Source organism: Pipistrellus hanaki, assembly GCF_964339955.1.
Source record: "Pipistrellus hanaki genome assembly, contig: scaffold_62, whole genome shotgun sequence".
In the NCBI taxonomy this organism is placed as follows: domain Eukaryota; kingdom Metazoa; phylum Chordata; class Mammalia; order Chiroptera; family Vespertilionidae; genus Pipistrellus; species Pipistrellus hanaki.
Window position 1 is genome coordinate 184321 of NW_028182273.1, and position 16480 is coordinate 200800.

Below are 16480 nucleotides of genomic sequence, written 5' to 3' on the forward strand. Positions count from 1 at the left end.
ACTGGGCTTCTGCTCCCTGCTGAGCCCGGGAGACAAAGTGGAGCCATGACGAAATTTATGGTCCTATCCTGGCGCTTAGGCACTTTGGTTTTTTGAGATGAGATGGTGAGATGGAGATAAGTGCTATAAAAGGCAGTAAAGCGGGAGGGGGGGGGGCGAGCTGGGGAGGCCTCTCACAGGAGGTAGGGAAAGAGGCCAGCAGCCCAGGCAAAGGAACTGTATGTGCAAAGGCCCTGAGGTAGGAACATTAGAAGAGCTGAAAGGAGGCCAGTGTGGCTGGAGCAGAGGGAACCAAGGGCGGAGAGAGGACTGGGGAAGCAGCTGAGGCAGGACCACCCTGAAGCTCCCTAGGCAGATGCTGGATCAGGGCCTTGACTCTGCATGTGATGGTGCTCATGGGAGGGTGTTGAGCTGGAATGCAGTTCTAGCTGCCAGGTGAGAACAAGAGAGGCATCAGGAGACCTGTGAGGCCGTCACAGCCCTCCAAGAGGTGGGGTGCGGTGCTGGCCAGGAGGTCCTACTTTGGGGATGATTGGAAGGTAGGGCACGTGGTGAATCACTGACTTGATTGAGAGACAAAGGGTCACATCGCCTGCAGGACTTTGGCTGGTTGGTCTTGGCTGAGAAGAAAGATGGTAGGGGAGGGCGGGAGAGCAATTTTGTGGGTCAGAGTGTAAATCAAGAGTTTGTTTTGGATCACTGAATTTTGAGACCTTTTTAACATCTGAGGGAGGTGCCAGGCCACAGGTGGGCCATGAGTCTGGAGCTCAGAGGGTACTAGTAAGTTGGGCTGGTTGGGGTCCCCACACACAGGGAGCCCTGGGGCATGTCCAGGTTGTCAGGTGTGTGTCTGTGTGTGTGTGTGTGTGTGTGTGTGTGTGTGAGAAAGAGAGAGAGAGAGAGAGAGATCTCATCCTGTCCCCAAGTCTGCGGTCAAGTTTTTCAAACACCGCTGGCCTTTTCCCAGCTGTGCTCACGGGGCACGAGAAAGGGCTGTGCTGGGGACAAAGCACGTCTGCCAAGGAGTCTGGTGTTTAATGGTACGGTGTGGGAGGTCGACCGAGGACCACGTGGACAGGTGTGGGAGTGCCGGGCATTGTTCTGGGGCCTCAGAGCTGCCTGGGAGCCAGGGTGGACCAGGACAGACTAGCTGGGCCTGGTTTTGTTGGGGCACCAGCCAGACAGCCTGCCCCCGGTAATGCAGGACCTGGCCTGCGGGGACCGGCTCCCGGAGGCCAGCGCACTCAGGGAGCCAGACCCCTGGACACAGGAAGTCACCGGTAAGTGGATGCCAAGTGAGTGTGGCACACCCCTCTGTACGCGCCCGTGGCCTCACTGTGTTTATGCGAGAGGCTGAGAGGGTCCTGCAGGTGAGAAATGAAAGCGCCTCATAAGCTGGTCACGTGACCTGGGACTCGGAGTCTCGAAGGTGTTTTGTGGAGGAGGGACCATTACCTGGAGAAGCTGAGAGAGACAGATGACGGGAAAATTAAATGTGGGGTTTAACGGAGAAATAATCATTTTCTATGAAAGATAATGACTTCTCTGGAGGCAGGTATCAAGATTTATTGGCCCAAGAGGTTCCTGGGGAGCAGAGCCAGGCGAGCACGCTGAGGCCTGGATGGGAGAATCTTGTTAGTGAAGCTACCTCTGGAGGCTGCGCCCTCTGCCCATGCATCACGTGGCCAGGATCAAACCTTCTTCCACCTCCGGGAACACAGTCCTCCAGCCAGTCACCTTACAGCCCCGCCTCACCGACGCCACTGTCCTCGGAGGAGGGCCAGCGTTCTCACAAGTCCCCTCAGCAGCCCCCCTTCAAGGGCACGGGCCACAGGTCGAGAGATGATGGCAAGGCTGCCGGCCACGCAGGGAGGTCACCGCAGGGGCCCTGGTTCCAGCAGTGAGCACGGCCACAGCCATGACAGCGGCCACCAGACGGGAGACTGTGTGACCGGAGGCAGACCTGCAGGGCTTCCATGTGGGAGATTTATTGCTGTGCCAAATGCATGTGTGTGAAATACATAATTCCTCTCACACGGCCTCATAAATCCAAAAGGGTCAGCCATACTTAGAAAAAAAAATAAAAAATTGCATACTAATTTGTTTAGAAAACTAGAAGGGAATCAATACGAAAACTGTAGCTCAAAACTTGGTTTGAAATTGTGTGTGTAGAGATTGGACACATCTCCCCTGGACCCAAACATCTCCTTTGTGGTGGCTCCACGAGGGGCCTGGGACAGCCTGTGCCATGTCAGCATGGATGGTCTTAGCTGGTGCCTTCGTTTGTGGGATGGCACTGGACCAAGGTCAGCCAGGGCCTGAGCGGCCACCACAGGGGCCTGGGGAAGGGCCTGCAGTGTTCTCAGGCGTCTCGGGCCCCTCACCAGACCTGCAGGTGGGGACACAGGCAGCACCTTGGGTTTTGCCAGGCCAGTTATGGATGGATGGATGATAGGTGATGAATAACACACAGATGACTGATAGGTGGGTAAATGACAGAGAATAGATAAGAGATTATAAATGATGGATGGTACAGATCCGTGGTCAGCAAACTGTGGCTCGAGAGCCACATGCAGCTCTTTGGCCCCTTGAGTGTGGCTCTTCCACAAAATACCATGGCCTGGGCAAGTCTATTTTGAAGAAGTGGTGTTAGATTTAAAAATTTGGCTCAAAAGAAATTTCATTCGTTGTGCTATTGATATTTGGCTCTGTTGACTAATGAGTTTGACAGCCACTGACTGGTACAGATGAATTCCATGGAGCATGAGCTTGGAGGTGCCCTAGGTGGAGGGAATCCTGGCCAGCGTTCTGGCTGTACTGGGGAAGATGGGGCTCAGGCCCCCTGTGGCCCAGATGCAAGATTCCGGGACCGGCAAACAGGACCTAAGGGTCTGCCATCATCGTCTGAATTGGCGCCAGTTCCCATGACTTCCTCAGGACAGGCTGTGGCGAGAGCACTGCTCTGGGTGAGGGGTGGGTCCTGCAGGTCCGTGAGGGCAGCGGCTCTGGGGCTGTTCCTGTGTCCACTGCTGAGCCCCGTCCTCAGGGTCCCCACTCGGCAGGTCTGGACCCTCCTCCCAGCCCCTCTCCTCTGACTTCCTTCCCCACGGAACCCTGTGGTCAGCACGGGTTTCCTACACAGAACCGTCGATGCTTTGACAAGGTACAGGGGCCATGGCGAGCACCTTGGTAATGGACACACCCGGAAACGGACCCTTGTTCCTTCTAGAAGGGGGCTGGGAACATTCAGGGAAGCCTCGACCCCCTCTCCCCTAGGGGGTGCCAGGCCACAGCACAGGAGCCGGGACCTGCAGGTGCCAGGCATCCCTGCCCCGCCGTCAGCAGCGCCATCAGCCCCTCAGCCACAGGAGTCCTGGCCTCAGAAGTCTCATGGCACAAACTCTCCACTCATTTCCTGACAAAGCTGGAGGCCTCAGCCCCATGCTTCCCCCAAAGCCTCTTCTCTCGGCCTTCGCTGATGGCACAGTCCTCAGCCAGGAGATGTGTTTGTGCTCTGGACCTGCTCCCCTCCCAACTCCTTAGGACCGTTCACCCCCGAGTCCAGGACCTTCCTTGATGCCCCACAGCCTTCTAGCTCCCGTCTCTCCATCTCTCTGGTCTGGGTCGTCTCTGAGAGCCAATGGAAGGGCTGGGCCTGGCGCCCAAACACGCACACAGAGCCACGTTCCAGCTGGCCAAGCAGCCAACGTCCAGTCTCAGGTCCACATCCGATGGCCATCCACATGCCGGCCTGTGCTAGGGAGTCCAGGCTTCCTGAGGCTCTACCACACCTATACGCGCGCTCACACACACACACACACACACACACACACACACACACACACGCACGCGCGTGCGCGCGCAAGCACAGGTACACATGGTCACACAGCATAACACAATGACTTACAGATGTCTCTGTAGGCCGCCTACTCTTTCCTGAGGCCTGTCTTTCCAGGACTGCCCAGCGGCTGCCCCGTGAGGCCTGGCACACGGCAGGCACCTGCCAGCTCTCTGGTCCCCGGGCTGGCCGGTGGGGTCAGCTCCGAGAGCACAGCCAGCGTGTCGCACAGGATCCTTCTGCTGAGCTGCGTGGAGAGCAGATCCACCACCTCTGCCCTGTCCCCACTGGGGCTCACGCAGGGGCCCCCGTCCAAAGCGCGAGCGGAGTCCCCCTGCCAGGGGCCAGCCAGTCCTGTGTGGCCAGCCATCAGCAGTACTGGCAGGCCCTCTCCAGCCTCACAGGCCTCTCCGAACAGTGTTGGGGTCTGCACGGACTGCCCTGGGGGCCCGGCTGGGGCGTTGCCCGCCCCCCCAAACCAGGGGGACCTGAGCCAGCCAACAGGTTCAGGCCACTGGCCCCCCACAGCCTGGTTCCTCCCAGTAGAATGTGATTCGCCCAGTTGATCCCTGAGGCTCCTGCCCTGTGCACCTGCTGCCAGGCAGAGGCTGGCCTCCTGGGGCCCCAGGGACAGGGCCTCAGACAAGGAGGGTAACTCCCAGGTGCTGGTGGAGGCGTCTTCGGGTGGGGAAGGGAAGTCCTCGGTGGGGGGGCTGGGGAAGGCCCCGCTTCCTGCTGGGAGGGCAGGAGGCAGAGGAGCAGCCCTGTGTGTGGAGGATGGGAGGTCGGCACTGCCGTAGGACAGCACCTCGTCCACCGGGGACAGGATCTCAGGCAGGACACGGCCCTCCAGAGCCGGGCTGGCCTCCCCCGTGGCAGCGGGAGCTCCACTGCCCATATGGCCAGGTGCCCGGCTCTCAGGCCTCAGGGCTGCCAGCACCCCGGGGGTTGCAGGAGGAGCCCCTGGGGGATTCCTGTCTGCCTGTGGGCTCAGGTCAGCCTCCTGAGGCCCCTCTGGGCAGTTGGTAGAGGCCTGCAGAGGCCCCGTCTCTCCTCTTTGGCTGACGCCAGCCCCCTTGGGCCCCGAGGGACAGGGAAGGGACAGGCATAGCCAGCTGGCCTTTCCTGCATCTAATTCACTGGTCATGCTGCCACCAGTTCCAGAAGCTTCCTGGCCCCCACCAGGGCCTGGGGAGAGAAGTGCCGTGCTAGGTGCCCCAACTTCCAGGTTGGAGGAGCCTCCAGCAGGGAAGGGCCGCCCTGCAGCTGGCTGGGCACCCGTGCCAGGCTCCAGCGGGCTCTTCTCATCCCAGACCTCGCTGGACGCCTCCGACAGCTCTGATCCCGACCCGGGTGAGGGGACATCGGGGCAAGGCTGAGGCTGGCCCGCCTGCAGGAGGCCTGGCCCTGATGAGGTGGGGGAGACCCGCAGGGGATGGGCCCCGCAGGCTGCCTGTCCACCCCCGTGCCGCCCCCTGGAGGCTCCAACAGAGGACTCCCTGGATGAGCCCAGGTCTGCGTCCGGGGTGTCCCCGGCCTCCCAGTCTGACAAGGAGGCAGAACTACCCGAGAGCTGGACCAGAATGGCGGACACTTTCTGGAACTCCTGGAGGGAGGGACAGGACAGGCCGCTCCCGGAGGAGGGGGTGCGGGATCCCACTGGTGACCCCGAGCAGGTCCCAGGAACAGATGCTGGCGGGGAGTCCAGGGCCAAGGGGGTGGGGAGCCGGGGTGGGGGGCTGCCCTGGCGCCGGGTGGTGGGCCTTGCCTCCTCAGCAGGAGCTACGGAGAGAAGAGAGGGTGGGGACGTCACCCACAGTCTCCACTCTGCCTCCCCTGCCACGCCCCAGCACAGGAGCGGCAGCAGCACACAGCCCACTGGGACGTCCTCAGGGGACATCCGAGCCAGGGGCTCAGAACCGGAAAGCCCCGATAGAGGCAGCAGACGTGGCCGGGGCACCGTGGGCGGGCCTATGACGCTGGCGGTGAGCTCAGCTTCACCCACCCCACAGGAAGGGAGTCACCTCTGCTCGCACTGTCCTCAGGGGCTCGGAGCCTGTCCTTTGAGACAGACTGGCTGCCTCTGCCATCCTGCCGTTTGAGAGTAGATGTTCCAACAGGGGGGCCACCTCCCATTATTACCTGCTGATCGGGACCGCGATGGGAGGGGGAGGGGGTGGCCCCCATGCCTGGAGGCGGGAGAGGCTGGCTGTGACTTAGAAGTAGCCTTGGGTGACCTTAAGTGGGAACTCGACGGTCCTGGTGCAAAGGCAGGGGACCGGGGATCACCTGGACAGGTGGTCAGCTGGGTGGCTTCCTGCCAGGAGTGGGGGTCGTGGGGGTCCTCCTGCCAACAGGTCTCTGTTCTGCAAACACATGGTGGACAGTCTCCCAGCACCCTCCCAGCCTCCGCGGGGCTCGGTCTCTGCGGGGGGCAGTCAACTACCCCAATGGGAGGTGGGGAGGTTGCCCCCAGAGCACAAAGCTCCCTGTCTTTAGGGGGTTCTGGCCCCAGTCCCCACTGCATCAGGGAGCTGGGGGGACATACTCCCTGGAGGGGCCCCTCCTGCTGCGCCCACCACTGGCCCTGGGCTGATTCACTGAGTGGCATCCTTGTTTCAGACTCGGGAGGGCATGGGGTGGGCTTGGGATGCCCTGAGGCCAGGCCAGTGTGTAGGGCACCAGGAGTGAGTGAGGGTCCCCCAGCGAGAGCCTGGGGAGCAATGGCTTAACTACCTCCATGCCTCGGGTCCCACCCCTGCCCGAGGGTCCCCTGGGCCCAGGCAGCCCCCGCAGACCCCACAGACCCCACACCTCTGTTCCTCTGACCACTGGCCTTCCTTTTCAGGGGCCTCCCTGCCAGGGCTGCTAGCAAAGTCCAGCTCCAGCTCTGCCCTGACTCGGCTGGCGCTGCCTTCAGCCACCTGTTGGAAACACGTGGGAGAAACGCCACATTCAGGTGTGGCATCTCCGCCCGCACTGGCCCGCTTCCCACAGCTGTGGGGAGAGAACCTGTGCTCTCCTGGCCACAGGCAGGAGCAAGGACCACCCGCCCACCGAGGCCCTGGAGACCCCCGCCCCCCAGGCACGCTCCTCCAGTGGGCTCCAATGGCCCCGGCAGACGGGCCACCCAGGCAGTCTGTCCTGACTCCTTCACCTGACGGACGAGGCCATCCCCCCAAAAGCCACATGGCAGGGTCAACAAAGCAAGGCCAGGCCCCCACTCACACTGGCTTCCTGGGGGCTGCAGGGCCCTCCTTGGCCCCGGGAGCTCCATGCATGGCTTTCCCTCAGAGTCTGGGTCTCCGCTGTGGATGAGGGGCTGGGGTTGGGCTGGGGATCTCCTGCGAGGCAAAGAGACCATCAGTGCGGATGGTGGGAGCACAGGCCAGAAGACACCTGTCCAGGGACTCCGAGGCCATGTGAAAAAAATCCTAAAATGCAAAGTAGCGCAGCCCTGGCTTCTCTGGCTCCAGTGAGGACAGCACACGTGGCTGCTCCTGAAAGTGGCTGTGGGAGAGCTGCTGATAGGAGCTCAGGAACGGTTTGAGGAGAAGGTGGGGCAAGGGCAGGCCTTGGCCATGCCCAGGTCAGCAGAGTGGGGACAGCGTGGGGACACGGGGGCCCACAGGAGGGACTCACGTCTGTCCATCACTGCCTTCCTAACCTTCCTTCCACCCTGGCCTGGCGAGTGTGGGACACCAAGGCACGGAGGTCCGAGGCCCCAGCCTTAGGGACGGGAGCTATTTGGCTCAAGCCCGGGCCTTGGGACCTCTGCCAGCAGGATCACTGCCCTGCGGTCACGGCTCTTGGTGAAGGCCGAGGCATGTGGGTCACCCAGAAGAACCCAGGGCTACTGTGACTCTGATGGGTGACACCCAGGCACAGTGTCCTCAGCAGAGACCAGCCGGCACCGGACAGAGTGACCATCTGTCCTCTGACTGCTGCTATCCCTCTCCCCCCGCCCTCTGCCCCGTGGTTACCTTGGCCCATTTGGCTGCCGCTCTCCACTGGCTCTTCCTGGGCGTCCACCCAGCCACCGGCCACGGACGTCTCCTCTCCCCAGGCTGGCCTGAGGGGCCACAGGTGGACGTCTGAAGCTGAAGTTTCTCTGGGGGCTGTCCCATCCTGCTCAGGGACAGGGCTGCAAAGCAGTGCAGAGGGTGTGACTGCCTGCCCAGGCCCCACCCTCCGCGGTGCCAAGCCTGGCCACAATCTCCACACGCGGAATTTGTATCTCATCCAGGGTCAGCTGCGGTCAGTGGCCAAGTGGCCAGTGCTCAGGCAAGGCAAGACAGGCCCTGGCCCCTCCCACCCAGCAGCCCCCATGCACAGAGCATTGTCCCCAAAGAGGTCACTGCTGGGCGCGGGGGGGGGGGGGGGCCCAGGGCATGGGGCACAGTGCTGGGTGTTGTGGGGGGAGATGCCCATCTGGCCTGGGCACAGAGCATATGCTCTGTCGAGACCCCTGCGTGGGGAGTGACTGCCGGCACATGGCACGGCCCTGTGTGCGTGAGCTGGGCCCGCTGAGCACTGGGAGGCATGCCACACAGGCTGCCACGCCCTTGGCACACTGATGCCAGCACCAAGTGGCCACCGTCACAGCCGAAAGAAGATGGCTGGCGTCCCAAGTCCTGGTTTGAGGGCAATGCCTACAGGCAGGCCGGCTCCAGAACATTCTGCCATTCTCTGGGGGCAGCCTGGAGTTAGTTACGCTCTGTCTTCCGCACACCTGCTACCGCTGCCTCTCCCCCAGGTTCCCCTGAGCATCTCCAGGATCACACTCACATCGTGGTGTGGACAGGGCTGGGGTCCCGGGCCATCCTCTGCCCGCCCATGAGGGGGGTCAGCCCAGGGATTTCAAGGACCAGGACGGGCGCGTGATGGTGACGTGCGTTCAGGTCAGTCCCAGTGAGTTTTATTTGGAAAGCACTCCCGAGGGAGGAGAGGGCGAGCACAGGGCCGGGGCAGCCCCTGCTGACTCACGGGGGGACGCTCAGGCTCTTGGGGCTCCTCCGGGGGCCGTGGCCGGAGGGGCTGCAGGGCCTGAGTGGTGCTGGGGAGCATGACGAGCCCTGTGCAGGCCCCACTGGCTGCTGGCTTGTCTCAGAGCCCCACTCCCAAGCGGCCTTGGCTCCGGGGCTGGAACCCTGGGAGAAACAACAGAGGGTGAGCTGGCAAGGACAGCCCTGGTCCAGCTCCTATTCGGAAAGTGGCCGGCGTGCTCACCTGAGAAGGCACCTGGCTGACCCCATGCACCCCCCTCTGACCCCGTGCGCCCCCCTCTGACCCCATGTGCGCCCCTCTGACACCGTGTGCCCCCCTCTGACACCGTGCGCCCCCCTCTGACCCTGTGCGACCCCTCTGACCCCGTGCGCCCCCCTCTGACCCCGTGCGCCCCCCTCTGACACCGTGCGCCCCCTCTGACCCGATGCAACCCCTCTGACCCTGTGCGCCCCCCTCTGACCCTGTGCGCCCCCCTCTGACCCTGTGCGCCCCCCCTGACCTCGTGCGACCCCTCTCACCCCGTTGCGCCCCCTCTGACCCGGTGCAACCCCTCTGACCCTGTGTGCCCCCCTCTGACCCCGTGCGCCCACCCTCACAGGAGCCTGAGCCCCGGTGATAAAGTGCAAACACCAGACCAGAGCAGGACTAGCTGGGTCCACACCCTAGTCTGTTCCAGCTGCCCTGGGTGCCCCTCCTACAGGCTGGCCGGGGGCAGGCAGCACACCTGCCTGGTGGCCAGCCCACCGTGCACCTGCTAACCCCCACCAGGAGTGTCATGGAGCCCAGGTCATTCCATCCTCCTGCAGCATTCCCAGCTTACAGAGAACAGCCACCCACCCACCCACGTCCGCAGCCTCCTGCATGAGACCGTAGCCAGGGCCAGGCTGCTGGGCCAGGGATGCCCTGCTGCTTAGGGTCCCCCACGGGCCTGGCCGCTCCAAGGAGCCCCAGGCCACATGCTTCTTCCGGCCTCAGGTCCTCTCCCGGGACCGCAGGGGTTTGTCTCCTCCTCCAGGGCCTGGCCAGGGCCACCTTGCTCAGGAGACCATCTTGGGCCCCCCAGGAAGCAGCCGCCCCACCTGCCCTCCATCTGTACCCAGAGCTCCTGTCACCCAGGATGTTTTTACAAGGGCCTTGCACATCCCGCAAAGCCCCTGGCGACAAGCACCTCCTGCCCACAGCGGAGCCTCCAGCCCAGGGCGAGTGCCCACCTGCAGCAGCTGGGCCGTGGCCAGGAGCTCCTGCCGCAGGCGGGCCACGGCCCTCTGTACCGAGAATATGTGCTGGTGGTGCCGCAGGAGCAGGGTCCTCTCCTGGCACGAGAGCAGGCGACTGCTGCCCGGGTGTCGGGTTTCCCTCTGAACAGGCAGAGGAGGGGGAGTCAGCCGTACCCCGGCCGGCACAAAGGCTCACATGGAAAGGGAACCCCCGATGAAAGGACTCGGTCACTGGTGGGGGCTCCCTTCGCCTCTCCCACACCTCCTGCTCCTCCGTGCACCGGCTCCCTTGGGCTTTGCCAACAGGAGGCTCCAGCAGGAAGCAGGAGGGAAGGGGTGCTTGTCCCTGTGCTCCCCAAGGCTGGCTGCACCCCTGTTGTCCCCGTGCAGCTCTTCCTCTAGGTCTGGGCATGGCACCCACCTCTCCCAACGGGAATGGAGCCCAGCCCAGGGGAGCAGGCCAGCAGCTCCAGGAAGCCCTCCTGGACGGACCCCCACTGAGAACTCCGAGGGCAGCTGGGATCTCATCACCTTGGCCTGTGCCCAGCCCTGACCCAATCCAGGCCCCTGTTTGTGCTCCAGAGGGTCTGAGAGCCCGGCTGCCCGCTCTGCAATGTGCAGCCTGGCGGAGGCCAGCCCTGCCCCAGGCGCCGGTATAAACACCTGCTCTCACCCCAACCCTGGGTGGGAGGAAGGGGCCTGGGTGGATGTCAGCTGGAAGGGTGGGGGATGCCATGGCAGGGAGAGCTTCCCCTAAGCAAGGACCCCCATGGGGAAATCTGGGTGCAGGCTCCAGAGAGGCAGCTGAGGGAGGGTTGGAGGCTGCCAGTGCCTCCCCTGCACCCCACTCCTATGCTCTCCCCCTGGGGTGTCTCCTGTACCTGGTGAACAGGGTGGTCCCAAGGATAGAGCCTGGCCAGGGGCAGCTGCGCTGGGGCGTGTCCTGGCACCGGTTCCTGCAGGGGTGCTGAGGGCAGAGAGAAATCGGCAGGGCTGGGCCCCGAGGGGCTCCAGGGCTGCTTCTCGGGAGGGCCCCAGAGGTGGGGTATCGGCGGCAACGTGATGCCCCATCCACACAGCTGCAAGCCAGCCATGAGGCCGCGCCAAAAGGAGTCGCATCACTTTGCCTGACATGAAGTTCTGGTGTGTGAGCCCACTGACCCTGCAGAAACCCAGACCCAGGTAGAGGGGTTCGGGGTGCCTGGGCCCAGCTGCTGCACTTCCACAGACGGGAGACAGAGGCCCAGAGAGAAAGAATGGCCCTTTTGAGATTCAGCACCAGCAGGTGGGGTAACAGCAGAGCCCACACTCCCAGCTGAGGCAGGTCTGGCCACTGACGCCACTGGCCGCCTTCGGTGCTGGGTGTGATGGGAAACGGACCCTGTGCTTCTGAGGTCATACCAGGCTCCGGCCTCCGCCAGGAGAGTGCCAAGAGGATGGGAGTGTGGACTTAATGTCCCACCGAGAAAAAACAAAAAACATGGTGCCTGTATGCCTATATACAGACACCATGTTCCCACAAACGTTTATATGTTCCCATACAAATGCTTACATGTTCACACATGTTTACATGTTTACACACACACACACGAAAGAACAGTTTTCCAGGCACATCAAGCAAGCCTGCACACTCATCCCTGAGAGACAAAAGCCAGGCAGGTAAGACCTGTTTGTCACAGCTGCCTGCCCGTGAGGCTCTTGCTGCTGCTCGTGGAGGGGAAACTGAGGCAGAGCCGGCAGACACCTGGTAGAGAAGTGGAGCTGTGAGTGTGGAGAGATGAGGCAGCCAGAGCTGGTGGGCTGAGCATCAGGAAGGAGAGAGGCCTGGAGACTGGCCTGTCCCCTCGTCCTGGAGCCATTGGGGGTGCCCGCGGGGAACCCCGATGCCCGGGAATGAAGCCCTGGAGGACCAGGCGCCGAGGAGCACGTCTGTCCCCACCTGCCAGGCTCAGAACCTCGCGATTCTGGGACTCGGGCAGAGTACACAAAAGGACACCAGCGAACAGGGCCCTCAACATGTTAAAGGAGGTCCTTCAAGCAGCAGGATGATGATGCCGGAGAGGAAGTCAGCTCTACAGCGAGGGACAGAGAGCAGTGGAAACGGTGCCCACTGAGCCCACCTGCTGTCTTCTCCCAGTCGCCCAGGCCCCATGGGTGCCCGGGCCAATCGTGGTTCTGGCATCAGATGAACTTAGTGTCAAGTCCCTCCATCTCTCGGGGCCTCTCCAGGGTGTGCCTGACTCACTTCCCTCGGGCCCATGCAGGGAGCTGAGCACGTGAGATGGCTGGTTTTGAGGACTCTCACCCACATAGGCTGACTGGCCGGCCAGCTGCTCCTGTCCTTTCTCGGGGCCCCAGGAGGGTGCAGCAGTGTCTCTGCCCATGGACAGCTGGGACCTGCCAGGAGAGGAGGCGCTGGGGACTCCCTCCAGCAGCACCAGTACCTTGCCTGTCTGAGACCCCCCACCTCACCTTCCACGTTGGGCGCGCACCACCGTCCCGACCTTGGACGCACCTGGCTCTGGCCGTCACAGCGCTCCAGGGGGGCTTCGGATCCAAGCCCGCCCACAGCCGCAGCCCCTCCAGCTCTGGTGCTGCTCCTGGCCTGGCCTGGGTCTTGTGCTTCTCCATCCGCCTCTGAGGACAGGTGTGTGTGTGTGGAGGATTAAGGGCAACCTCCCAGCCAGTGGGCCTGGCCAGGTGCCTGGAGCGGGGGCCGGACGGGGGGGAGGGTGGCAGGTGTCCAGCAGACACAGTCAGGCCGGGGCAGGCCTCCACAGTGGGGGTTGGGTGGACAGCCAGGGTGGCTTTGGAAGGTTCTCGGGGAGCAGCAGTTGCCCAGCAGGTGCGATGCAGGAAATAGGAAGAGGGGTAGAGAGAAAGGGAAATGGTCCAGGAAACACACACACACACACACACACACACTCATGTGCACACACACACACCTAGTTGCTCGCCTGAGAACGCCTCCCTAAATGTCTGCATAAGAACATCCACCAACAGTCCCCAGATACGGAGAAGAGTCACTTCTGATAAGGCTTGCCCCGTCTGACCAGATCATGACATCACCCTCCTGGTCCTCACCCTGCTGCCCCCGGGGTGCTCTCTGCACCACCTCGACCACCAGCGCTGCCTGTCTGCTGGGGCTGAACGTGCCGGCTCAGAGGGGCAGGCGTGGGGCATAGCCGGGCTCACCGCCAGCCGGTGTTTGGAGAGCAGCTCATCCAGGGCCTTCTGGGTCTCCCTGACCTCCAGCTCCGCCCGCTGCCGCAGATGGGCCAGGGCCTGCTCCTGCTTCTGCTGGTCCAGCTGTAGGGAGGGCCCAGCCTCAGGCCTCTGGCCCCAGCCTGCTCCTCCCCACTCTGCCACACTTTGGCAAGAGGGCAAGGGGTGCCTCCTCGGAGAACAGGAGGGGCCCCCAAAGGACCCCAGTCTTGGCAGGGACCCAACCCCAGATCCCCGTCCCCTGGGTGTCCTGGGCCAGTCTGATGGTCAGCCTCTCCCTCCCTCCCTGCCTCCCCCTGAAGGCTGCAGCTGTAAACCCTGGAGGTCCCCCCTTCAGAGCCTCTTCTGCTCAGCTTCCGGGGGGTAAAGGCTGTGCCCCACTTACCTCAAAAAGAAAAGGCCTAAAGAGGGATAGCGGGTGGGACACACCTTCAGGGTCTGGAGGAAGCTCAGGGACTTCTGTTGGAGGTCTGAGAAGCGCCTGCCAGGCTCCTGACCTGCAAGCACAGCGGGGACGGCTGAGCGCCTGGGCCTCCGCGTCCACTCAGCCTCCGGCTCAGCCTCTCTCTTCGACCTGCAGGGAAGGGAGTCCATCCCCTTCCCCCACAAAGGAGGGCGTCCGAGCCAAAGGAGGTGGGAGAGGCCGCAGCCAGAGGGGGGACAGACGCTGCTGCCTCCCCTGGACGCCGAGGGGCTCACTTGGCCTGACCAGCCACGCTCCCCCACCCCGACCCCACCCCGACCCTGCAGAGGTGATAGCATGGTGCCACCAGGCAGGCCTCACTTGCCATGGGTTTGTGGGTGACCTGGACCAAACCAGCAGCCCCCCAGAGCCTCTGTGGGGAGCGGAGTTTCCTGCTGCCTGCGTGTGTGTGTGTGTGTGGAAGGGCGGGGGGCGCAGTAGTGCAGGCTCAGCTGTGGTGGCTGCCGGCACAGTGCAGGGTGGCATGGCCGGGCACCGTGACACTGGAACAGGTGCCCAATCAGATTGCTGGGCTTCCTCCGGAGCATGAGCATGGGAACTGCCGCCTCCCTGGGGTGAGGGAGGCAGCGGAGGCTGCTCTTTCCTTGGTGGCTTCACAGGCCCAGCCAGGGCCTGCACGCCGCTCCTCCCCCAGCCCTGTGGACACGGCCCTGGGGCAACTGTGAGCTCCGTCCTCCCCCAGCCCGTCTCCTGTCCTGGGCCCTGTGAGCTGGCAGGGGCTACGGAGGACTCGGCTTCCTGGGGCTCGGGCCCTGGTCTGAGGACGGCAGAGTCTTCCTGGACTCTCGGTCGAGCTCCTCAGTCATCGCTGGCGCTTGTGCTGAGAGGAGAGCGTCCTGCCCACCCTCTCCTTCCCGGGCAGAGCGGCTCTGCTCTCCTCGGCCAGGGCATGAGGTCGAAGAGCTGTAAGCAAGAGCTGATCCAGCTCCGGGTGTTTCCATGGCTGCTGGGAAACTGAGGCACCAGCCTGGATGGGAAGCGAGGGCTCTGGCCACCTGGTGTGCGTGGAGCACTTGGGGCGATGCCGGGGTCCCCCTCCTACTTCGAGTGGACCGGTCTCCTTGGGAACCGAGACACTTTCAGGAACTGGTTTGTCCGAGCCAAAGTCCCTCGAGAGGAAAATCCCCCGACTTTTGTTGTGCCCTGAGGGCTGAGAGAAGGTGCTGGTCCCTCACCCTGGCCTCTGCCCGGGCCCCACGGGCCCTCCTCCAGGCCCCGGCCCTGCAGCCCGAGGAGGGGAGCTCCTGGTCACGTCTGGTCACACAGCATCCCGGAGCAGTCCCCAGGGAGCTCGGGTTGTGACCTGGGAAAAGCAAGCTGTCCCTGCCTGGCCTGGCCCTGGCCCTGGGTGGCCAAGCGGATGGCAGCCCCCGAGACTTTCCGAGTCACCCACTGAGCAGAGGAGGGTGCTGCCTCGCTTCCCAAGTCCTCTGGAGACGCTTGGTGAGGAGTTGGGAGCTGAGGACCCAGTGAGAGGTTTGGTAAGTGCCATTAGGATCGCCGGTGTTAGTGGTGGTGGTGGTGATGGTGATGATGGTGACGAGGAAGAGGCATGCTCTCAGGTGCGGAGTCGGGGAGTCGGCTCCCAACCAGAGAGCAGCTGACGCCCATCCCTGTCTGTCTGTCTGGGAGAGCCCTGTGTGTGAAGCCAGGGTTGTGTTGTCCCTCCTGGTGGCCATGGCCACGGCCATGGCACTGCTCCGTGTGCACTGAAATCCACAGGAAATGAAGTGCAAGGTCCTTTAATGGCTACAGAGCCACAGGTGGCTGGTGGCTGCCCTAAGGGAGAGCCCACCATTTAGACCATTTCCCTCATTCCACAAGGTTCTGTCGGATGATGCCGTGTGAGGTTAGAAAGTAAGTTCTGTTGGGCAGTGCTGGCCGAGGCCTGTGAGTCCAGAAGGTTCTGTAGGACGGCACTGCTTCCCTTGGTAAATAAGGGAGGTAGCCGATTCGGAGCTGGGTCTGAATCCGCTTTGCCACCCAGACAGGTGCACAAGCAGGAGTTTGACACCCGCAGAGCAGGCAAAGGCGGTGAGTGACCCCTGAGTGCTTTCTGGGAGGCGTGTCTGGAGGAGGTGTCTGACGGGAGCTCAGCACAGGCTCTGGGTTGTGTTTGCCGCTGGATCTGGCTACCTGAGCCCTGCCCTCAGCCACTCAGGCAGGACCCGCCCAGATTTCAAATGACTCTTGAGGCTGCCTGTGCCCCGGACAGAGAGCCTGCTGAATTCCAGGAGAGGCGGTGAGGCCACGTCCCAACTGCTCCCCCCTGAGGCGGGGCCGGGAGCACGCTGGCTGTGCTGGAAGCCCTGGCACCTGGCTGCCGAGGGCCAGCCTGTGGATGCTGCCCGGCCCCAGCGACAGCTCAGCCCACCCTGACCAGGAGTGGCTCAGGAGGCCGCTTTCAGGGCAGCTCTGCCTTGTCTTCTTCCTGGAAGGTCCAGCAGGTGTGGATGGGCCCCTGGAGCCTGAGGCCCCCGTGGTCTGGGGAGGGGCAGCCTCCACCCAGGTCCCTCCTTCCCTCAGCAGGCACCTGTGGAGGGGCAGCTCTGCAGAAAGGGCTGCCCACGCCCGCTCTGCCCATCCTCGCCTGGGCACCCACGCCACTCCCAGAATATTCCTCCAGGGAAGGAGTCAGTGCGAACGCTCGCACTTCCAGACCCATTTGTGTCCGCAGTTCAGGCGCTTTGTCCGTTCAGTGCCCGATGC

The 16480-nt window shown here is 63.1% G+C and overlaps 1 protein-coding gene across 1 annotated transcript in view; it reads right to left on the minus strand.

Moving 5' to 3' along the window:
- Positions 1 to 3883: 3883 nt before the first annotated feature.
- The window catches only part of CCDC187 (coiled-coil domain containing 187), a gene marked incomplete at its 5' end in the record, with an annotated part of 28461 nt that continues 15864 nt past the window's right edge, over positions 3884 to 16480 (minus strand). The window contains 8 exons of the mRNA XM_084907359.1: positions 3884 to 5833; positions 6675 to 6762; positions 7067 to 7182; positions 7822 to 7910; positions 8825 to 8988; positions 10057 to 10203; positions 13258 to 13371; positions 13717 to 13784. Coding sequence (XP_084763485.1) covers positions 3927 to 5833; positions 6675 to 6762; positions 7067 to 7182; positions 7822 to 7910; positions 8825 to 8988; positions 10057 to 10203; positions 13258 to 13371; positions 13717 to 13784 — 2693 coding nt within the window. The 3' untranslated portion in view covers positions 3884 to 3926. The remainder of the gene's footprint in view (positions 5834 to 6674; positions 6763 to 7066; positions 7183 to 7821; positions 7911 to 8824; positions 8989 to 10056; positions 10204 to 13257; positions 13372 to 13716; positions 13785 to 16480) is intronic.